Source organism: Corapipo altera, unplaced genomic scaffold, assembly GCF_003945725.1.
Source record: "Corapipo altera isolate COAL_440 unplaced genomic scaffold, ASM394572v1 44, whole genome shotgun sequence".
Lineage (NCBI taxonomy): Eukaryota > Metazoa > Chordata > Aves > Passeriformes > Pipridae > Corapipo > Corapipo altera.
In genome coordinates, this window is record NW_020884880.1 from 8,782,192 (window position 1) to 8,807,475 (window position 25,284).

At 37.0% G+C, this 25,284-nt stretch overlaps 1 protein-coding gene across 1 annotated transcript in view; it reads left to right on the forward strand.

Annotated features, from left to right (window-relative positions):
- Positions 1-25,284, forward strand: part of HDAC9 (histone deacetylase 9) — a 456,848-nt gene that overhangs the window by 27,231 nt on the left and 404,333 nt on the right. Inside the window, exon 2 of the mRNA XM_027639053.1 lies at positions 8,046-8,144. Coding sequence (XP_027494854.1) covers positions 8,126-8,144 — 19 coding nt within the window. The 5' untranslated portion in view covers positions 8,046-8,125. The remainder of the gene's footprint in view (positions 1-8,045; positions 8,145-25,284) is intronic.

Consider the following 25,284-nt stretch of genomic DNA (forward strand, 5'->3'; position numbering starts at 1 on the left):
AAAAGTTGTATTTTAATTACATGAATGGTAAAAGTTTGCATGCTTAACTTTTTCTTCTTATGTAGAACTATTTATTAAGAATGTGTTTTGAAGTGATGTTTTTTATTCTGTGTATATTCAGACATAGAATAAACGGTCTGTCTACCTCATTCTCTTCTTCCCTCTACTGTAACCTGTTGTTAATAATTTTCATGGGTTAAAATTACTCTAATCTCATGCATTTTTAGAGAAATGGATGTTCTTAAGCACACAGCAGGCAGAGATGGGTAAGAGTATGCTCAGGGTTGTTTCTTTTCACATACCTTAAAAGCAGGGTTTTGTTTTGTTTTGTTTCTTTTTTGTTTTAATTATCAGTGACTAAGTTATTAATGATGATTGATAATAAATTACTGATTAATCAATTCTGGCCTCCCTAAAATATTCCCTAAATTAATCACAGTTTAGGCCAGTAGTGCAGAGCTCACACTGCTTATTTAGGTCTCTGTACTCCAGCTGTCATTTAACTTTGCTTACCACAGAAGTCTGCTTAAAATTTTTCAAGGGCAAATTTCAGAATTTAGAAAGCATTTCTAAAATAAGTGCTTGAGTTGTCTCTGGGGCTTCCTTCCCTGGAGCTTGGATAATAAGTTTTGGTAGGGCTGGGGAAGAGAGTCAAAATAAAAGAAACTTAGAATTGTGATTTCCTTCAAAGTAATCTGTAGTTACTAACTTTGTCCAGCTTTTTGAAAAAAAGAAAAGGTTGTGAGAGACAGATTCTTTCTTTTAATTGTATTCATCTGATGGAAGTTTCTCCACACAGCTGTGTAGGGGGAGAGGACTTTACCCACTTTCATACTACCCGTGAGGGCTGTTCTTTGTGTGTCTTGTAGCAGGATGGCTGAGGCTGGAAAGCTTCTCTAGAGATTGTCTAATTCAATCACAGTGCACAAAGCACAGCCAGTTGCAGTAGGTGGTCAAGGCCATGTTCACTTGGGTTTTGAGTATCTCCAAGGATGGAGACAACACAGTCACCCTGGGCAACCTGTTCCAATGAAAAAGGCCTTTATTTCTTTGTTTCCTTATGTTTAACTGGATTTCTTCGATGGTATTTTTTTTCTGCTGCTAGCCACCGAACTTCAGTTTAGAAGTAGTATCTTCTCTTGTGAGCTACCCGTATGCTGCAGAGAACTTCTGATACTTGCACCCCTCTTTTCAACAGCTTTGTGAAGACTGAGAAGTCCATTATGTTTCCCTGATTCTAGCAGAGCCTGTTGGCAGGAAGGAACTCTTCCCCTCTGGAAGTGCCAGTGTATGTTGATTAATGATACAGTCTCAGTTGTATTTTACATTGCTTCAAGTGGTAGAAGTGACAGAAATCAAATTTATGCTTCAGTGACCTCTATATTTAGGATTCATTTTCCATAGAAGTTGTTCTTTTTGTTTCCAAACTGTTTATAAGCAATTAAAATCTGGAATAATTAAAAAGAAAAAAATCAAAATGTGACCATAGGGAAGCCTGTCTCATTTTCTATTTCTTCTATGAAAGCATCATATAAGCCAATCTCTCACCTGGTGTGGTCCTTGCTATTGCCTGGTTGTACTTGATGCAGGATGAATCTTGTAGTTCAGTTCTTGCTTTGTCAGAGCACAGCTGGATGTGCACCCCTCTTGGCACAGCCAAAGGACTGGCATGAAGAAGGGAGACAGGACAACTTAAGCTGCAGCAGCTGCAATGTAAACAAGTTTCAAAACCTGATGAGGCTCAAAAAAAGGTTGAGTTTTTTTTATTTTAGCTATATCATATTTCTAACTGGTTTCACGGAGAAATGGAGCAGAAGCTTGTGCCAATTTGATGTAATTGGCATAGCAGAAGTCCAGCCAGCAGCTTAGCAGCACATTATTTATTCCTGTTGATTGAGGCCTTGGATTCTTTTTTGGTGGAAGACATGATCTCATCTTGCTCTTTAGAGATCTTGTTCACTTCATCTCTATAGTAGATGATGAGTGTAGAAGACATTATCAAATGGCTGTACAACTCTGTTGCTTGCTTAAGAGAGTTTCAGGAAGGGGGATATATCTTACTGGACAGAAGTCTGAACCTCTCACAACAGCGTGAGCAGTGTGCTCATAGCATGTGTGAGGTATAATGCTGCTTAATATTGCATATGAGTGATTGGAAAAGTATAAGAATTTAACCAACTGTTCAAAAGAAATAGTTATATGTTAGTAGTATAACTCAGGATTCTTTACTGATTCTGTAAGAGGTACTTTTCTGTTAATCAAAATGTAAAATATTACTTTGTTGGGAAAATATAGAGTGTGACAGTCCAGAACTTGCTGCCAGAGTGGTTATTTAATACTGAACCTTCAAAGGTATGATTGCAAAATTGTTATAGACTTCAAAAAGTCTTTAAGTAGATACCTAATTAAGAATAAGATGCCTGAACATCTTATGGTAAAATACTTAATCCTGCACTGAGCTCTGGATTCTGAAGGCTTTGCTGTGGAACCGCTAAATTCTCCCTGAAAGGAGTTATATACCCAAGTATCTATTGAAAATGTTGCAAGTAAATCTGGGCTGTATTTGCATATAAAGGTCACTGCATAATAGCATATGCTGCATAATGTCCTGATTTTAGTTTAGCTTTTTCTTATTTTACAGTTGTAAACCAATTAGAATAGCCATTTGCTCTTGGAACCGATGTCTTTAAGTCCTTTGTGTTAGAATTCACACCATTCTTTAACACCTTAACACCTTTCACATATGCCAGCTCTCTTCCTAATCAAATTTAGAAGTTTCATACAAAGTTAGAAGGGTTGGATTTGGCACTCAGGATTTGGCTTACATGGGTGCAAATCACTTTAGTAAAAGTTCATTGAGATTTTTCTTCCAGACTTTATGTTGTCATGCCTTTTTTTTTTTTTTTTTAAGAACTGTAGCTTGATCTTTATTTAAATCTGATTTTCATTATATACAGTATGATTACCTATTCAATAATTTTTTTGAGTAAAATATCTTTCATTTAAAAGTGGTATTCTTTTTTAACCATCATCTTTTTCATGTTCTGTAGAGAACAATTATTGTTCTTTCAGTTTATTTTTTTTTAACCTTTCAGATTGGTTTTATTTGAGCTTTTTCTAAACTGGTCATTGGGAAACAGAATTTGTACCATTCTGACAACTGTTTTAGATACTTAGTTTTTTAACACACAAGCTGCTAAATGTGAGAAGTGATTACTTTTCCTTTTTGGTGACACTTGAGGCCAATGACCTCCAGCATTTTGATTTCAATTCCAAACAACAATTTTGTTGGTAAGTAACTTAAAGCTATTTTAAAACAATGTATGCAGCAGAGAATTGACTTGATGTGTTATTAGGAGTGCTGACCTGTCATGGTCAGAGTTTAATGAAGTGTATAATTCTATACTTTTATCTGTAGAATCCTCCATAATGATTTTCTAAACTCCTTTACAAATAGAGTTATTAAGGAGTTGGGTAAAAAATCCTCCTTGAGGAGAAATATCTGGAAGATACCTCCAGGATGTAGTTTTGAAAACTATGGATTCATTTCAGAAGTTCTCATGAAAAATTCATCTTGAGAACAGGGAAAATAGAAGTAGGAATATATTTTTCATCTGAATTCTGTTAATTTGTATTCATTGCAGCCTATTTCAGAAACTCGATTCCCAAAAGAATTTTGAAGTATAGGCACAAGATAGAAAAAATATAGTCAGTGAATACAGTTTTGGGATGACACAGCGAGAGATGATAGTTGAAAGGAATAGTATTAACTTGAAATGCTTACTTGTGTTTGAAAATACTGTACCTACATATAGTCATGAGAAACAAGGTTTGTCGTGGCTGATGGGCATGAAGACCTACATTCCATCTTGCACTGTTCTTTTGTGGCAATTTCAAAGGTGCATCAGTCCTTGGAGCACATGAACTGTTGAATTTCTTTTGAAGAAAAAGGGGAAGGTTCCTGGGTAAGCAAATGCAACTCACTGATGTGTAGCATCACCTCCGGTGATATATCTGAAGATAGAAGTTAGTTTGCTGTATATTGTGCTATAACTTAATATTCTGAGTTGATAATGAGTAGAGGATGAATTATCATTCAGTTAAAATGTAGTGCCTTAGGAAGTGCAGTTAGTCTGTATTAAATTCTGGAGCCACTTGCTGTACCTTGGTATCTTCAGGATTTGTCTGATTAGGAATTGTGTGACGTGTTTTGGGGGTGGAGTACAAATGCACCACCCAATGAGCGTAGTACCTCACATGAAATTTTAATGTACAGTGGTCAGTGCTGTGCTTTTTTCCCTTTGGTTCAGTGCTAGCGTTAAAAAATATGTGACAGTGCTGTTTATAGGCTCTAATTTTGCAATATGACTTTCCTTCAGTAAAAGAAAAGAAATTAAGCATGTCAGCTTATCAGTAGAAGTGTATTTGAACGAGAGTGATGGCGTTGTGAGTGTAATTCTGTATATTGTGATGTGGAATTTTTCATGGTTCTTAATGTGAGCTTTGACAATATGAGACTTATATCTTATTTGCAAGGAGTTGTTAAAAGTGAACCTGAACAACAACATTCATCTTAGTGAAAGCTTTGCATTTACAAGTAGTATATGGAAATAGAGTATCAGTAAGGATGCCAACTACCACTTCATTAAATATAAGACTACCAGTGCAGTTGATTTTACAAAATTCCTTAACAGAAATCTTTTTATGGGGATCCCAGCAGAATGCTTTCTTATACAGGAATTATTCTCAGTAGGTTTAACTACAATGAATATTCAGTGCTGATGCTGTCTGTGATGATCTTGAAAAATCCTGAAGTTCCACATCATGTAATCACAGAGTAGCTCCAGACCTCTGGAGATACCTAGTCCACACCCTTCCTCAAGGCTGGATTAACTACAGCAGGTTGCCCAAGGTTGTATACAATCTCCAAGGATTGAAACTCAACAAACTTGCTGGGCAGCCTGTTCCTGAGATGTTTGACCTCAATAACAGTGAAAAAGTGCCTTGTAATGTTTAAATGGAATTGCCCATATTTCAGTTTGTGCACATTGACTCTTTTTCTGTCACTAGGGATCACTGAGAAGAGTCTTGTTCTGTCTTCTTCACTGCTTTTTACGTAGCTGCTCTGCAATGGAGCACCTCTTTTTCCTCTGACCTTGGTGTTCCTTCTGTTTCTCACTTTTTTTTCTGCCACCCACCCCCTTCCCCCAATCTTGGCACATATACATTCAGTAGATCCATTTTCTCTAGCCCATTGAAGACCCTCTGAATGACAGCACAACCATCTGCTCTGTCAACCACTTCTTCCAATTTCGAGCTGTCTGTGGAATTGCTGAGGTTATGCTCTCTACCATGAGGCAGGTCCTTAATGAAAAGCAGTATTGGCACCAGTATTGACCCCTGGGGGCTTCATTAAAATGACTGGCCTCCAGCTGGACTTTGGCCTGCAGATCACAACTCTTAAGGACTGGCACTGCAGCCAATTTTCAGACACCCCTGCTGTCCACTTTTTATCTGTGTTTCAGAATTTTTGGGAATGTTCTGGGGGACAGTGTTGAAAGGCTTGCTAAAGTCAGGATAAACAGCGTTCTCAGCTCATCCATGTTCTAGCTATTTTGTTGTAGAAAGCTATCATGTTGGCCAAGCATGATTTTCCTTCATAACTATACGCTGCCTATTTCCCATCACCTTCCTGTCCTTCACGTGCTTGCAAATTGTTTCCAGGATTATTTTCTTCGTCACCTTCCAAGAAATTGGGGTGATGTGGTCCGGCCTTTAGTTCTCTGTCTTCTCCTTCCTATCCTTCTTGAAGACAGGAGTGATGTCTGCTTTTTTATAGTCTATTTGAACCTCCCATAGTCATGACCTTTCAAAGGTGTTTTGAGAGTGGCCTTGCAGTGATACTGTCCAGATCCCTCAGCACTCAGGGAACATCCATCCCAACAGGTCACATAAAGTTTTATACGTCCAGCTTGTTTAAATCTTCCTTAACCTAGTTCTTCTCCAAGGATAAGTGTTCCTTGCTCCGGAAGAGCAAGGAAGAGCTATGAAGCGTCTTCTTTCTACAGAGTTTCAGCAAAGCTGGTATCCATAACCCAATACAGGATTGATGGGATCCCTGTTTTGAGTGTGGAATGTCAGTATTTGACAGTAACCAGTCATATCTACTGATCTCTCTCACACACAGCTAATTACTTGAAATTACCTTTATTGGTGAAAAAAGGTAAAGATTTGTTTGTGAGGAGAAAGCTTAACCATCTGAGAGTGCGGTCTGAACTGACTACACATCCTCTGGTCGTACTAGCTTCAAATATCCATTGGGGTGGGAGGGTCTATGCAAAATGAACTTACACATAATTATAGTTTTAGCTATTGTGACTGTAAGTGAATTTAGAATATTAGAATATTGTCAAATTCTAATACTCGCAATTTTCCTGATGCCCAAAAATATTATGTATTACGTTTACTTTAAATGTATACTGAAAATCCACTCTTGCAAAGTCTCTGCTTTCTGAAACATACTGCACAGTCCCAGCTGGGGCTGGATACTGAATGAATGGATGTTGGATTCACTGGAAAGTATTTCTTCACGATCTTTGTAGCTGCTAAGATAATAATGAACTCTCTAAAATCAAGTAGAATCTTAAAACTCCTCAATTGCATGTTGATTGTCCTTATTTTGATGGATCTTGGAACTGTACACCTGCCTCAGTCAGAGTAAGGATGTGCCCAAATACAGGTTTTGGATTAGATTAACTGTAGAGTCTGTTCAGTTGAATAGCAGTTCCGTCTGGTATTTGATGAATTTTGACATGTCAGGTAAGCAAGGGAAAGTAATTAAGATTTTCATGAAGTATGAATTTTGGTTTTACAGGTGCTGTCTGTTGGAGTGCTGGACGTGTCCAGATATCATCCCTATTTGAGCAGTGTATGTCCAGCTTGCTTTATGGGGCATAAAAGCAGAAGTTACTTATCTAAATGTGTGATTTACCTGTCTTGAATGATAATGATGCTAAACTTAAGTGATTATACTTGGTTAAAATGTAATTTACTATCTGGAATTTGGCTGAGTTCAGCTTGAAACTAAATGTGCAGTTGGTGCTTTAAAAAAAGTGACAAAAACTGCTAAAATATTCAGCACTAAGAATATCTTTGACTACTTAGATGCTTTAGGAGCAGTGGCTGAATAGGATAGTCACAGTCGTAATGCACTACAACCTTCTCTTCTTTCTCATGATGCTGTTTATATCATGCTTGAATGAAAATATATTTTAGTTCCCTGAAAGCCTCTTCTCTGCAGCTTTTAACTTTCAGCAGATAGGAGTATTAGAGGAACATTTTTGCCTCTGCTTCTGCATTGAACTGAGAAAGTCACAGGACTGTGAAAGGATTGAGCCAAATTGCAGAACCTTCCTTGCCCTACTCTTGAGCAGCCCACGCTATTAGCGACTATCTTTGTGGAGTCAGAGATTTCATTAGCTAGTCGTGGGAGATCCATTCAACTATGCTAATTATTTCAACAAGTTCTATTCGTGAGCTGTTTAAACATGGGAGCTTACGGAAGTAGTAGCTATTCCAGAAAGACTTTTGAATGCAGATCTGTTTCTGCACATTCATGTTTCAATGCTGACTGCAGACATCTACAGTAAGAGTAAAACTATGAATTAAACCATCAGGATATAATCCAGATATTTCTTCCTCAAGTTTTCTATTTTGTACAGTGCCCTGATCATAGAGGAAAGGGAAAGGACCAGTTCATCCTTTTACTTTCTGGTATTCTTATGTGACTATTGATGGACTGTAATGCAAATTATTATTTGAATCTGGACTACTCTGAAGCTTGAGAATTTCTAAATGTTATTCTTGTTTTCAGTGTTCATGAGCTCTTGGATTTGCAGCAAAATGTACATGATAGAAAGAACCTTCAGGGTGAGAAATTTTAAATATAGTTCTGTTTAAGTGTGTTTGACTTAATTATAACATATTAAAAATATTATGTTGTCAGTGTATAGTCAAAGGTGTTTTTTCTTCTTTACATTCCTCAGATTTACCTCGCTTCTGGAAAAATCTCAAAATCTGAACGTCTTCTTTACACTGTCTACAAGATACCATTCCATTAAGAACAATGAACTCCACAACACCAGGTCAGTTCGTTTGTATTTATACCTTGCTCCTCCAGAACTCTGTGCTGTATTAGAAAGTACATAATTCTTTGTGTCGATGAAATGAATTTGGCAAGCAACTGATATGCCAACTGCACTTCATATGATATGATATGATACAATAAAGCAGGACAATGGCTATACAGACAGAAAAGGCTATTTTGGGGATAACTTGTCACAGTTGAATTGTAAAGCCAGTATTATCCTACAGTGCATTTAAAACATTTTTTTGGTTTTTAGTAATAAACTGATTAGTCATGATTGGACATGAATAGGCATTTTATAACATTTTAGTTACAAGTATTAGTAATTAGTCATTATTTTCTGCCTTTGCACAATTGCTTCTTTAGAAAAAAAGACTGTGAATGGTATTCTGTTATTTTTCTTTTTGGGTCCAAAGTCATATTTGCCCATAATGGGCATTCTCTGCAGAGCTTCATCCTTTAAATAGATGTAATTAACAATGATCTCTTAACCTGCTTTATCCAATACCTGCAAAATGAATTTACTGCAGGTTCACCTGATAGAAAGGGAACTATCAGTAGCTGTACACAGTGTTTAAACTTCCAAGATGCATATGGAACATGTCTTGACATCAGTTCTTTTGGGGAGCGAGAGTCCCCAGTTCAAATCTGTGCAACATCCCATATGGTTCACACTTTGTTCACCCACACTTGAAGTATTTATTTCTAGTACTGTTGGTAAAATAACCCTTTACAGGTGGCTTATTTTAAGTCTGCTTTGGTTTTGTGCGAACAGCCTATAAAAGCATCAGGGAAAACACTGCAATACTTTTTAAGGTGTATTTATCTGTAGATGCCCTATCTCATAGAAATTTATTTTGGTGAGGACCTTTGGAGAATTGTTGATTGTAGTATTGAAAACTGGCAATAACTGCTTTTACATGAAATAGAGTCAAGCATAGCTGGATTTCAGCCTTGGCCTCTTTTTCTTACATTCAGTGAATTATCCATACAAAACATGACAGGGCTTCAGCATAAAATCATGCCTTTATCTCTATCGCAGTGGTGCCTAATATGAAATAATCCTGCACTTTCCTAACATGCAGTTCAAATGCCAAGATACTTCAGTCGATTGGGTATCTTTCTAATGTTTCTTCTTTTCTGTTAGATGTAGTCTGTGGAAATAGGCTAAAATGAAATCGTCTCTTACAAAAAGAAAATAAATTTTCCAATGCTCTTATTACTATGAAGAAAGAAGACAGCAAACATGAATGCATATTTACTATCTGTTTCTACAGACTAAATCTAACACAAGAAAGAAGAAACATTCAATATGATCAGATTACTTGTAAAGGTATTTAGACACTTCAGAACCATGGCTTTTAGTAGGAAGCTAAATATCTTTAAATCAAGTCCTTAGTGTCCCCCATCATTAGAGTTTGCCTCTGAAAACCATGAGTTGCTTCAGCTACTATTTCAGAACACCTCTGTGACATGTACAGAAATGCAGTATGCAAGGGCAGTGTCAGCCATGGGATTCTCATTTTTCTTTCCCTCAGTGAAAGGGAAATGAGGCAGAATTTATTTGGACTTAAGTCTCACATCCTGCTTAAAGTAAATGCTATGGACTAAAGGAGAATGACTGTCTCCACGTGACATCTCTTCTGTCTCCCGACTGAGGGAGTCTGAGATGTGTTTTGTGAAGTGTTCTATCACCTTTTGGCAGTCATTCAAATTTCTGGTTCCAGTGTGGTCACTGTGATGGACTGATAGGGAATACAGTGATAGGAGAGGTGTTCTACATCTGTGAGCAGTTAACACTTGATCAGAATTTTTTAGGAGATAAAAATTGCAAAGTTTTCTTTTTGCATCCATAGTAACTGAGTTCCCCTTTTCCAGTCCTATTCAAGCATATGCATTTTTTTCCTATATGGCTAATATGTCTTTATCCCATGGCAATTTTTATTGCTTCTTTTTCTTTCTCCTGTGGTTTGCTTTTTAGGAAGGTTAACCTTATGAGATGAAGAGGTGGAAGGACTGTCCCTTCCAACCCAAACTATTTTGTGACTCTGTGATTCCTATGATTCAACTTCTTACTTAGGTTTAAAATATATATCAGGAGGTATTGTTTCACTTGTAAGACATTCCAGTAGTTGAGGAAGTATCCCTAGTATTCCAAAAGAAAAATTAATGGATTGGCAGTGACATGAGCAGGTTGTTCCTGTGCTGGTGTGCCTGGAACAGCTGGAAGGCAGTTCTGGCATTAATGGCACATAGTTTAAGTCGCAAAAACCTAATTGAGATGTGTCTAGTACTTTTTGAGTTGAGGGTTTTGTGCTTTTTCTTTTTTAGTCCTGAGAATCTTGAGCTTCTTCAAGGAATTGGTTGCTATATTCAGTTACAGCCAGTGGTTAGGGCAGTTTAAAATAGTTTCTAAGCAGCAAACTTCAGGTACATACAGTATACAAACAGTATTAACATAATTAAACCTACTCCTTTTCTGTTGTGTAACACCAGGAATGCTACCTCATTTGAATACCAATCTATGTGTCTGGTACCTAAGACCTGAAAATTTTCATAATGTATTGTAAGTGTTTTCATTTTGGGTCATGTTTACAAAATGGTAAATGTACGTTTTGTTCTGTTTATCCATCCCACATATATATATAACTTGTGTATGTACATTCATACATGCTGTTTACACGAAAGATAAGTATACTTTCAGAAAAAAAAATGAAGAAAAAGCAAGAGGCAAACTTGTAAAGCAGTGTTACTCTATAGATGAATGGTATAGGCCTGTCCACTTCATGGCTGGCTTGTTCTGTCAATGAAAAATTCTGAAATGTTGTAGAAGGTTCAAAGATTATGTGCACTATGCCAGATTTCTGTGTTTTTATAATGTAATGTGCTAAGTGAAGAAAAATACATATTCCTTAGAATAGCTTTCCCTTCATACCTAAATTGTTGGAAAGCCCATTGAAAGACCTGATGTGGAACAAGTAAAAAATTATGCACGTTTTATTCAAATGGTATTTGAGGAACCTCTTTGGATAGATTTTGTTCACAGCACCAATGCACGTAAGTATTTTTTTACATTGTATGATGCAATGAAGGGGTCACCAGCATATCAACATGTACTTGCAACAACACTGTAGCCTCTTAGGTTGATCCCAGCTCTCTGAACCTTCAGGGACCAGGTTCTTGCTGATCTGTAGGGCTATAAAGTAAATGCTGAATCCCAGCAGAGAAAGGTACTGATGTTTGCTTTGTTTGTTATAAATGGTAAGATCATTAAGGAAATGTTTACATTCTGTTGCCATTGCATGTTCTGAACTGATTGCTGTTCATAAAAAGCGTTGTACAGAAAAAGAAAATATTTATTTCACAGAATCATAGAATTGTTATGGTTAGAAGGGGCTTCTGGAGATCATGTTATCCAACCCCCCTGCCAAGGCAGGGTCACCTAGAGCAGGTTATACAGGTTTTTAATGTCTCTAGAGAGGGATACTCCATGACATCTCTGGGCAACCTGTTCCATTGCTCTGCCACCCTCAATGTAAAGAAGTTCCTTCCTCACGTTGATATTCAGCTTCTTGTGTTTTAGTTTATGGCCATTGCTCCTCATCCTGTCACTGGGCACCACTGAAAAGAGTCTGGCACCATCCTCTTGGCAGCTGCATGTGAGATATTTATGTGCATTAATGAGTTCCCACCTCAGTCTTCTCCAGACTAAACAGGCCCAGCTCCCTCAGTCTCTTCTCATAAGAGAGATGCTTCAGTCCCTTAATCATCTTTGTGGCCTCTGCTGGACCCTCTCCAGTGGCTCCTTACCTTTCCTGTACTGGGGAGCCCAGAACTGGACATAGTACTCCAGATGTGGCCTCACTAGGGCCAAGTAGAGGGGGAGGATCACTTCCTTTGACCTTGCCACACTCTACCACACCCCATGCACTCCAGGATATCATTGACCATCCTGGCCGCAAGGACGCAATTCACCCAGTGGTGAATTAATATACTCACAGGTGTATTTCGCAGTTGTCTGTCTCTAACTCTCCAGTACTTTGAAATATAATCTTCTGTTAACATGGTGGTATAGTTAGAGATTGTTTCTGTTGTGTGCCTACTAGCTCAGTTTCCAAGGACTTCAACCCTTGCAAAGGGTAATACTCATCTGAACAGGAGATTGCTTCCTTTAAATCATGTGTTGGTTTAATACAGTATTCATTACTCAGATTTTTTCAAAGAAAAGCAGCATCTGTGGAGAAGGGTGAATTATAAATATTTCTGTGAAGACAGAGATCATAGGTTTTCTTTTTGTAACCTGAGAAGGGGAATGAGTCCAGATAGATCTCATTTCTTCTCCTGTTTGCCTCTCCCATCACCCAGATCTTTCAGATTTTGTGCTTTACTTTTCACCTTGAAATTAAAAACAATATTAGAATAGTTAAATGAAATTAATTCTATTAAAAAACAAAACAGCAAACCCACTAAAGTTGTTCATGGAATTACTTTTCACTGTCCTTGGTTTTCAAAAGCATATCAACATGTGCCTGCTGCTGAACAGAACAAGTTCAAAATGTGTCTAGGTTACTTCCCTACACCTACATGAAATCAACTCTTTTAGCTGTTGGTAATAACTGAATTAAAATCCAAGTCTGATATATAATGGTTTGGAAATCCCTGTCCAAACTTCTTTCTGCTCTTCAACAACATTACTTATTTTTTCAGGTCTTTAGTACGTTCTACGAGCTGCCTGTTGCTGTAGTCAACAGAAAGTGATATTTCTAAATAAACTGAGTGGGAAGAGAAAGGAATTGTGTGCTAAATTCTGCAAGTTCCTACTTCTGGATCACTTTTCTATCGTCTTGATTCTGAATTCCTTTGATAGGCATTTGTTTGTTCCTCATGAGAAATAGCTTATTTTTCCTCACTGCAAAGTTGACTCCCCCAGTTTCTTTGTTCTACTTTGCTCTGCATTTTTACAAATAATTTTCCTCATATTAGTAAAGGCTAAGTATAGAAAATGTTCCAAAATGCTATTTTCACTATGGTTTTAAAACAAAAATGCAGTGAAAGGTTATGTTGCAGTCCAGTAACTGTCTCTGCACCAGCATTAGATTCTGTGAACAGATGAATATTTTGATAAATACTCATGTATGTTACTTTAAAATGTATTTGTCAGTTTTTTGGTTAAAAGATTTATGAGAACCTTCAGTCTAAAAAAAAAAAGTAGTAAATGAAATACCAGAAGGCTGAAATCTATTCTTCACACATAGGTCTGCTTTGACTGGTATTTTAGTTCCATGAAAGGTAAGTGCATGGATCTTTTTTGGATCTCTGACCGTAGACTGAAGGAATAGTGTACATTTGTTTCTTGTGATGACTTTGTGATGACTTTTCCATGATTAAAAAAGCAATACATCACAGGCTGGATTAGATATATATTTGGTGAATTCACTGAGTATGGCCCAGTAACTTTCAGGATTAATAGTTATGTTATCTATGTCTATCTGTCTATATATGACAGAGTACTGCAGCTCTTTAAGATATCAAAAAGGAAAAAATAAAATCTACAAGCTCAGCCATAATGAAGTGTGTAAAAGAAGGATTCTTCCCCCACAGCACTCTCTGCTTTTTTTTAACTTTCAATGCAAAGCGCGACTCAGATGTTCAGCTCAGATTTTGACCTCTTGAATCTCCTTACAGAACTCCAAAATAGCTTCAGTCTGACATAAATCTTAGTTTTGCCCTCATGAAATGTAAAAGTCGTTGCTGTACAGATTCTTTCTGTATTTTTCACATAATAATTTAAGCCTGACATCCTTACCTAGGTATTTCTAGGTAAAATCCCGGCAATTCACTAGCTTGAGTGAAAAATTTGGATACAAAATGTGTTCTGCCACTGGGGATTTAATGTACAAGACTACCAAATAATGAATAAAATACTCTGTGCGTGCATTGGATGCATGCAAAGCATTATCTTGTTCACTTGCTAGTAATTAAAATTTGTAAATTCATTGAGCTACTTACTTAGAAGTAATTTACACCACTTACAACTAAAACTGATAATCAAAGCATTAAAGTGTCATTGTTCTGCCCTTATTTGTGTACTTACACTTGCACATGTTCATGAAAGTCTATATTTTGTGCTAACTCTTGAGGTTTTAAGCGAATAAATAGTGACAACACGTAGACAGTGTGTTGTGGAATTAGTTATTACTACTTTCTGCAGATTCATCTTAACTGAAGAAAACAGATCTGAAGAGTATTTTTTGGTATAAATTTGCAGTGCTTTAAGGTGATAAAAACTTTAACCTATGCATACATAAAAAATACCTATCTGTTCAAACAGATACTGTGCTTGAAGATTAGAACTATCTTGCTTTTTTTCTTTCAGGAATCAGTTGTTAATATTGGCTGCTAAATGGTTTTGTCTGAGAATTTCTCTTTAAAAATAACTGTTTTGTTGGTCTGTGTAGTCAAAGCACTGGTCTGACTTTTTGACCACTAGCACTTCAACAGCTAAATTAGCTTTCTGGGAATAAATCTTGAAAGCTTTATAAAGCTTATAAAGATTCTTCAGAATGGCTTTTTTAAATTAGAGGTGAAAACATTTTCTCATTTTAAGTACATAATTTATCCTCAGTGTTCACTTAGAACATGCATCTCTAGAAATAGCCATCAGATTTATTGTCCATTAACAAAACACAGTATTTTACTTTCTTTTAGAGTTATCATAATTTTTGCTATGATTAGTTCATTAAACCAAGATGGCACAGTTACACTTTTACTGGAGTATAGTGAACTTTAAATAGGTAAATGTATATGTTACTTTGAGTGACTTTAGGAAAGGCAAATCAGAGGATTTACTCTCTCTATAGAGTAAAATACAGTGTTTTATAGCAGTGTTGATAATTAACCATTGGATTATGCTGGATAATGATGGGGAGACTAATTCCTCATCTGACTCATCCTTTCAAACTATAAATCCCAACAGCCATCTAGAAGTTGCTTTGATTGTCACTAAGTGTATGACAAAATTTTCATGTGTTTTTACTGAATAGAAGTCTGCTATCACTCTGAGTTTGGAAAGCCTCCAAACTTAGAAGTTTGTATTCCAGTCTCACAGGAAATATTTAACCAACTCTGCTTTTATTATTTTACTGTCTGTAATCCTAAAGTCATTGTGCTTGCTGGAAGCTTACACAATGGAAGCATCCTGCATTGCCTTATGAAAGCCTGGCTTTACTTGAAGCAAACTCCTTAGCTTAACCTGTAAAGTCTTCCCTAAGTATAGGAAATTGCTCTGGGAACAAAAATATTTTGTAATTCCAAATCAAGTCAGAATCTGAAGGAGCTCAATAAAAGAAATGTCCTATCTCCATATAATTTCAGCAGTTGACGTGTCATTTGTGCCATTTCCATGTGGTCCACGTCCTAGGGGAGAAGGGGACTGCATTTGGGGTATTGTGTTTTTAGCAGGGTTCTTTATATGTGAAAATACAAGTAGTGTGAAAGATGCTCATGGTTCCTTGCATTGATGCAAATACACTTTACCTCCTGAGTGATTTTACTCATCAGATAGGTGTGTCACTTGAATCACTTACCAAATGATGTGTTGTCAAGACTCATTGCTCCGTGTTTGTCTTAGTGGGGGGAGAAGACAGGACAGAGTCACCTCTAGGGTAGGAGAGCAGGTGGGAGATTGCAAGCCAGGGAACTGCACAGTTCCTCCACAAGGGGAGGTTACATTTTGAGAAATGACTTTTTCAGTGGCAGTGCCAGAATAAGCAGCTCTAGTGACTGCCTGCCCGTTGTTCTCACTCTTCACAACTGCTCAGTTGTGCCAGGTATGCTTATTTGTGTGGCCTCAGAATGAAACGGATTCAGGAACTGATCCAGGCTCAGCTATTCCCAAGAAAAAAGTTGGTTTTAGCCTGGATTGGTTTCTCATTGTGGTTTACTACATAGCCACACAATCAATGGTCTTGGCAAGGTAAGGAAGGAAGAGGGAAAAGTGTGTTTAACTCATCCTACATTGAAAAGAAAGGATCATGAGTGATCTTCGAGCAGAAGTACGGTCAGCCTCCAAAACTGTCTAATGGGACTGCCTAGACCTAGGTAAAGCTGGAGAGAAATACTAAGGACTTCTTCACACATCTTCACTTTACTGGCTTTTTATGGATTTTAAGAGTTCACAGTTCTGTCTATGCAGAATTTGGATGCTGAGTGAACATTTTTGTTTTTGAACTGTATAGCTGAAAGAAATGACCAACAAGGTCACATGGTCTGTTATACAGCATAGCACTTTTAAAGTGATAGATCACCATCTGCCCGCCAGGCATTCTTTCACAGCCATTAAGATATATGCAACACAAAGCAGTTAGGAGTATATGAAATATGGTTTGTTGAAAGGTTATGGAATTAATATTGTCCTATATGAATTTATAGGAGCTACATTTTTTGTAAGACTGTGTTTCTAGAACATTGCATTATACAGAAAGTTAGATAAAACACCATGAATAAAACCTTTATTTTAGTTTCTTCATTTGGTACGTTTGCTGCATGAATGTTGATTATATTGAATACCCTAAAAAAGGCGTGTTTGCCAACTTTTAATGTTTTCCCACCCACACACCACCTCCTAATTTTGTCTCTGGCAGCCCAGATGTGTTTCTGCAGAATAAGTGTTTCTGCAGTGATAATTATAACACTTATAACAGGTAATTTGCAGATTCGGTAACTCAGAAAAAGCAGGACTATTTCGCTGCACCTTGATTTGGAACCTGGTGGCAATTTCAAACTTCATTACAAAGTCTAAAATGTTAGAGTGTATGGAATATCTTAGTCTAGAAATTAAGCACTGCTTTGTAGCGTTTAGCAAATGAACTTATTGCTTATTAATCTCTCATTTCTTAATATCCCTGGATTTGCAGTCACTCTCAGTTGTCTGGATTATGGATTAATAAGGGTTTGCACCCCTCAGTGCTTGACTGCAGGACATTGCCATGGTATGAGTGATGTAGATGACAACTCATCACACGTGGCTTCGTCTGTGTACTGCTCTTTAAGGCTGCATCTGTGCTGTGCAGAAAAGAGTTTACAGGTTTTTCAAAATTGAATGTTTGTGTTGTTAATTTATCCAAGTTTCATATTGTCTGTATTCTTGATTTCCTACACTGGGAAATGGAGAATTATCTGACCCGAGTGGGAAATCTTCAATGGATTACAGATATGAGGCATGGTACAGGATAAAAAGGTTTTCTGGAAGTATGGAGACAATGAGGTGTTGTGTATGCTCTGTGTTGTGTGACTCATATCAGTTGTATTAAAAAAAAATCTACATTGTATTTTAAAACAGTATTATTTTGAGGCAGTACCCTGCAGTAAAGGCCAGTGCACAATACGCAAACTTTAAGCTGCATGAAGAAAGCAGACATCAGATATCTTTCACAGTTCCCCCTAAGGTGCTTGCAGCTGTTTCTGTAGCCTTGAAGTGTATCTTTAGTGACTTAAAGTGAATATCATCATCATGGCTAGGCTTCATGAATGAAGATTTGGGAAGGGCTCTACCCACATTTGCTACAAGCACGCTGGTGGCTAAAGAGGCCAATGGGAGATAGACAAGTCCGGTTGCAAAAGGCACAGCAGAAAGACTCCTTGGATGGTATCGACAAGACACGATTCTTGCTGCGTTGTCATCTCCAGCTCAGCTTTCAGTAGTTGCTGTGGGTGCAGAGAGCTTTCTTTTACAATGCTCAAAAGCTGCCTCCGATCCTGATGTCTTTTTTTCTCTATTGAAACATTCAGCAGTTGCCCTAGACAATTTTTTTTGTTGACAAATTCACAAGTACATGTAAGGTAAGTCAGGAAAATCCTGAAATAGCCACTGAGTATTTAGTGTTTTCTATTCAGCTGTTTTGTAAAGAGTAGAAGAGAGAGGAACTCAAAGCACACAGTGTTGCTATATTAAATACTGCATCACCTTTCCATGTGCTATTTCTGTGACTTTATCAACATTTTAGCTTTTCAGACTGGTATATTAGGACAGTCCTTTTGCACCATGTTATTGCATACACTTGAGGGGCCTATTTGCCCTCCCTCACAAAACCTGCAAGAAAGCTTGTTCCTGGGAGTACTCCTTAAGCCATTACCATCCAAGGAATCTGTGATAGATTGACAAGTGATGTTTTGATTTTGATTAGCTGATTAGGAGTGCCTATAGACTTGTGGAGACGCCATTCATTTCTCTGGAAGGGAGACACAGCTGCTGTCTTTGGGGTGCAGATCTGTGTACACTGGAATTTAATAACGTAGTGTTTTCAGTAGGAAACTCCCCAGCCAGTCAACTGAATAATGAAACAAATGCAGCATTTGCATGCAGAGGAGGATTAAGAAGAAAGACAGTGACACGGTGGCTTGAAAGCAACATAAAGAAGTGAAAATGAAATAGAGTGGAGACATTAAGAGCCATGGAGGGGGAAAACAAACACTGGACTTGGCGTAAAAGAATATGGAACAAGGACATAAGAAAAAACGCATATAGAGAAGACACATGCAAAACCCTAAGAATACATGAGAATAAGTGTGTCTAAAGTGTGAGTAAGGAATAGAAATTTTTTGAAAGAACTTCCTGGGGAAATAGCTTCCCTTCCATTTGGCACTGGTCCTCAGTGTCACAAGGGAACTGGGATCAGCTTCTCTGGTGCTCTGCACGCCTAGCTGCTGAAATGGAGATTTGTTTCAAAATTGGCTAAGATTTTACAGCTAGTCAGTACTTTATGGTGCTGAAAACATTCCTGCTGATGGGATTCTAAGGTGTTTAGCTGGCACTAGTTTCAAAGTCTGTTACATTAGTGATGTAGCTCAGTGAATATGGACTGGAAGAGCAAATTCTTTTAATTGCACGTTAAAAGGAAATCTGGATTACTTCTCTTATGTTTTGTGTCTTCTTACCTCTGAGAAGTGTTTCTGGAAGTAGTAAAAATCTTTTATTTTCAGAATTAAGAATTCTTTCGGTATAACTGTCCAGAACCAAATTCTGGGGGCATACTGTTGTGAACAGTGCTAGCAGGACCCTTTGACAATTCACGCTGTCTGGTGCAGCTACTTGCTTTGGTTTGGAAGAGTAAAGAACCAGAGAGGGAGGAGGTTGAACGTACATAGTAGTCTATGCAATAGAATAGGTTGCAAGTGCATGCAAAATGGAATCAATCTTTTAAATTGAAGCGTGGTTTAGCTTTAGATTAACTATGTCTAACTTCATTATAGCTGGTTATTGATCTTAGCCTCCCCCCACCCCCCCAATTATGATACTGGAGTTCAGTGATACCATGGAAAGAAAAAATAGAGACCTTAAAAAAAAATCAGAAAACATGTTGTACATTTAACCTTTCTGGTGCATGTGTTTAATATCCTTGTGAAAGGGGTATTTCAATGGTACAGGAATGATCTGGTATTTTACAATCAAAAATCATCTGTAAACTCTGTGTGTATGTATGTGTGTCTATCTATAAAAAAAAAATTTAAAAATTTTGCTAAAGTTTCCTGTGCTTGCAGCATCCACTGTTCTGACAATTTCAGGGCTTTGCAGATTTCAGTGATTCTGAACTGTATATTGATAATTATTCCATTAAAAAAAAAAAGATATATTTTTCTGGGGAGGGGTTGGGCCAAGAGATATGTACTCTCTTTCTAGGACATGCCACCCAGTGTTACTTCAGAAGACATAAATCATCCTTTTGTCTATCACTGTCTTCCTGCCCTTCAAGCCCTCCAGAGATGGTTTCTGCAGTCTTGTAAATAGCCAAGAGGTGGGGCAGGTCTCTTTAGTTAGAACACATGATGTTTTATTTAACCATCCATCTATGTTGTGCAGTGAGTGTGCCACAAGAATTGCACAAAGCTTTTCTTAACTGTAGGTGGTTGTTCATTTATTAATGTAAACACCATGTGCCTTGGATGTGCGAGCACTAAAAATAAAGTTGCAGAGTTAAAAATAGATCTCTGGGAGTACTGAGATGCTGCTTAATCAGAACCAGCTGCAAGCTGTCTAGAAAATGTAAGTTATATGGAGCCAGATGGCTTTTGCCCTTTTTGCTTTAGACAGCATGTAATTTGGGTAACTGCAGCTACAGTAATGTATTTTCCCAGTCAAACTGTTTGATAAACATATTTGTTTCGAACAGACACTTCCAATTAGAGAGCCAGTGAAATGTTAATTTATTTTAATATTTCTCCACATGGGTGAGCCAAAGGAAGCTTACATAATATTAAATTCAAAGACGTGCACAATAACTGCTCACAGCTGTATTCAGCAGGAGCTGGATTATGACTTTGCATCTTTGTACAGCAAGGCTCTTATTCTGGGAACAATCCCACTGAAAGCAAGGGAAGAACAATATAAATTAAATTAATAGTGTAATGATCAGTGGGACTTCTGTGGAGTAAGTTTGCAGGGGTAAGGCATTGTATAAAGTACAGGAAGTGTGTTAGAATGATACTTGGCAAATGTCCATCAAACAACAGCCCATATGATTTCAGAAAGAGTTCTTTGCACACTTTTGCTTAACTGATGATATTAAAACCCAAACCTGTTCTGGCAGTTTCCACAGTTCAGCTTGCTGCTGGGGACCTGTGTTCAGGCTATGTTTGGGAATCTCAGTGACTAATCTAGGAAGTGGGAAACTGAAGCTCAAGTCTACTTTATTTCATTTGGAACTACTTCAGGCGGGGGATTATGCTTTGACTGGGAGTCTTGAAGGTGAATACCTCAAACTGCAGGATCATCCTAATTCTATTTACGAGGTCTACTGATCTGCATCTGAAGGAGAGTAGTGTGAAATTGCGCAGCCTCAGACCATTCTAACTGTGCACATATAAATTGCTATTCAATCTCATACTTACGTTCCTAGACTTGTGTTACGATTATAGGAAAACGTGGGGGAAGGAGATGGACTGTATTTGAGGAAGCAGCCTCTTTTAGGAATTGTCATAGCTAAAGCCAAGCTCTACAAACCTGAAAAGCAAGTCACCAGGTTTTTAGCAGTGATGTCAGATGAAGACAGCTTTGTAGAAGATCCAAAAAATGAGTCTGGGTTTAAGCAAAGGCTTTTAAAAGATGGGATTGATTAAGGTGCCTGCCTTACAAGCAGATGATACAAATTACTTCCAGTTGGCATAAAGCAGTCATATTGAGTGATTAAATGTCTCCATATCCTTCTCGCATCACTGTTTGGCATTTTCTGTGGTAACTGGATTTAGTTAAGGTCTTGATGTTCTTTTGATATTCTAACCTTTTTTTTTTTTTTTTTAGCCTTAGCACTATTTGCTGTATTTAAATGAAAAATTGCATTTTCTGAATGAAATGCTTTTTTCTCCATAACATCTTTCTTTCTCTGCTTCATCCAATCTCCCAGAATTTCTCATCTTCAATGTCTACCATGCAAATTGTCAACATCTTATAAATTTAAGCCTCCTATGAGAAACCACACAAAAATTCCAGCCTGTTTCTGATGGTAGCCTAGTTGCCTGAACTAGCTTAGAGATGGGTTGGTAAGATGAGTTTGTTTTATTTTCCTAAATGCTTATATTTAAATATATTTACAATGCAAATTTGTCTGAAATTGGTAGTGTGACATTCTCTCATCGACTTTAATTCTATTGCACCTGTCATACTCATGAGTCATGAGATTTTTTTTTTAACTACAGGAAGTAGATTAATCAGTCTTTCTGTGGCCTGTGATTTTTTATACTAATTGAAACCAAGCAGAGTTCTAGGTTACAGGGTTTTTTGGAAGCATTTCAGTATGAAAATAACTTTTCAAAAGTGCTTTGAAAATGCAGTTATTGACTCTTTTTTTTTTAATTGCTCTTGTTTGGTTTATTTCATTATTGGCTGAAACTGCTAGTGATTTAAGAACTCGCAAATCTGTCCTTGTCTGAACATGATTGCAGGTTCAATTTACAAGTGGTTCTTAAAATAGTAACACTTAGAGTCAGTTTCTAAGATGTTTTAGGTTGAAATCAAATTACAAGAATTTACTAGTTTTTGACAGCAGAAGTGATAAAGCTGTGCAGATGAATTTTTAAGTACCTGTATACATGACATTTAGTCTTAAACTGATGAGTGCCTGGATTTAGATCATCCTAGCTGTAGGAAAAGCTCTGTGATGATTTGATTGCTTCCAGGCTTTCTCAGTGAAATATTTTGTCAGTGACCTAAAAATGGGTACTGCTCTATTTACCTTAGGATAAGTATGACCCACTCCTTAACAGGAGAACAAGAAAGGAAGGGGAAATGAGATCTCATGAGCTTTTTGGCTGAGACTGCAGCATTTCCTTTGTTAAGAGTCTGGTAGAGGAGAGAATGCATTCCATATCTACTGTTTTCTTCCCTTTCACACTTATTTGTTGAGGAGATTAGGATTAGACATAGAATTAGCTTTATGTTGATTGTGCTGTTCGTCAGATCTGAATGAGTACAAGCAAAGAAGTGTGCTCTGCCACTAAAGATATTTGCAGTACATTATTTGTGCAATGGGAGCTCTTTACTTTTAAGGGAAGGACGAGCAGGAAGGGATGCTTTTGATCAGATTTAGAGCAAATAATTGACTTCTGAATTTGGTGATTGTACTCTAACTTCTAAAATTTCAAGTAACTTCCTTCACAAATGCCTCATGAAGTACCTAAATGTTTCACTTAAGCGGAATCACAAGGAAGAATTCCTCATTCTGATGTTTTTAGCATGGGATACCTTCCATTTGCCCATGTTGCTCAAAGCCCCATCCAACCTGCCCTTGAACATTTCCAGGGATCAGGCATCCACAAGCTTTCTGGGCAACCTGTTTCAGTGCCTCACCACCCTCTCTGTAAAGAATTGCTTCCTAATGTCTAATGTAAACCTGTACTCCTTCAGTTTAAAACCATTACCCCTTGTCCTATCACTACCAGCCCTTGTTTAAATATTAGGGTTTTGCTAATCTGGTACATTTTGACTGAAATAGCCTCAGAAGCAGCATAGAATAGCGGGAGCAGCATAATGTGTAGCCAGTTAGGGGATGGAAGGTGTGAAAGACCATCCTGGTGCACAAGTGAGGTAGGCTACTAGGAGGTAGAGTTGCCCTATCTTGAAGGATTTCTTTTTAACTGAATTAAACAAACTCATTACCACATACAAGAAATTATGGCCTTGCTCACTGAGAAGTACTCAATATTTCCCAAGTATTTAGTTAACCATTCAGGATTCTCCCTTGTTCTGTTCTAGCAGAGCCAAAACCTTTCTTAAAGTAAAGGCAGCTGAAGCTCACAGAGCTGGGCCTTAGTTGTGTGGCTGTCTGGTTGTGTTCATAGACCTCTGTGTTTACATCAGAAACTTCTGTTCCTCCTTCTTGCTGTGCATGGCCTGAGAGTTATTGTAAGCAAGGTAATCTTGGTGTTTCCTGTAAATGATGGATAATTTTAGAATATCTTATCTGCTTGAATTTGTACATGGGATTAAATTAACATATTAATTTGCCATGTGTAAGATTGTTTTATGCCTACGTATAAATAAGGGTTGAACATTGAAAAAAGGAAATGATGATAAGTTTTATATAGTGCTCTATTTCTTTTTAGATTTTAAGAATGAAAACCTGTGTTTTTCTGGAAAATGCTAAATTTCTTTCCTATATAAAAGTAAATATTCCCAAATGTGGAAATGCTGGTTGATTATGACTGTTTCTAGGCTTAGCTGGAATTCTCAGTCTGTGATTACTTTTAACATTAGTCTAAAAGTAGATCCTTGTCCTCATTTTAACACTGCCACCAGAAGAGAGAAAGTGATTTATTAAAGTAAAAAAAAAAATCCAAATTTAATAATTTAAATGCAAATGTCCCCTTTTAAAACAAAATTAAGCAGGGAAAAAAATAAAGCTGTAAAAAAGCCTTATACTTATTATAGAGGGTCTTGCATGCATTATAGTGTGTGATCTTAAAACTATCCAGGTTTTTCTGTGTGATAGCATTTCTGAGGTCCTTGGGCTTATTTACACAAGGACACTCAAAAAATTAATCTACACTAACTAGATTTGAAGCAGATTCATCAGATTGCATTAAATCCTTGTTCAGAATGCTTTTAAAATTGGCTTCCTTAATTTAATTTATATTAATTTATTTTGGAAGTGACCTAAACTGTATGGAATTAATTTAATCCTGAATGAATATCCATAATATGGTTGAAATAGTTTAACTACTCTTTTTTAAAAGTAAGTCTGGATTCTTAGCAAATATTCTGATTTTCCTCTGAATTTCTTCTTCATTTAAGATGAAATTTCTAGAATTGCTATTACACATGTTTTTTGTGTGGTTTGGGTTTTTGAGCTTTTTTGGTTGTTTCAAACTCCCTCTCTTATTCTAAGAAAAAACCCATACTTTTTTGATTTAAAGTATATTGGTATTTGTAAGGGAGGGAACCCATTATATCTAATCATAGTTAGTGACCAGGAAGCAGATGAAGTGAGTTAGTTCAGGCTAGTTATTGGGAAAGAGCTGAGCTTTTTCTTCTGTTTGGTAATATATTCCCTCCTATGCAGTGTATCCTTTGAAGTCTACCATTATCTGGTTGCTTTTTTCTATCTTTTCTTACAACCTTTAAAGTGATACATTTCCCATTTTGTATTTGAAAGGGTGTTGATCTTATGGCAGAGTTTGCTGAGGGATTTCCATATCATTTGTCAGAAAAAATGTAGTAAAAGAAGAAATATATCTGTGAGGTTCAGTAAATGAAACCATTTTAATATTAATTAGGGTGGATCTATAGCTATTAATTAATACCCACACTAATCAATATTGGAATAAAATTTTAATGTAGTTGAGTTTCCCCCAAATATGTATTTTTAAGCAAAAAAAAAAACCCCAAAACTCCATACTTCTTTAGTAACGTTCAATATTTTAAATAACAGAATGCCAAAAGAAATACGTGCAGATTATTTATTAACCTCTGAGAATTAAGAGATTATGATGACAGTAGAAAGTAAAGAGGGAAGGGATATCTCTTTTCTGGCCTTTTTTTATATATGCTAAAAAATACATTTTCAGCAGTTTTATTTTAGTGGATATGTAGCTAATTTCATTAACTGTAATGGTGTGTGTAAATACATTAATTCTGTGCATACTCTGCA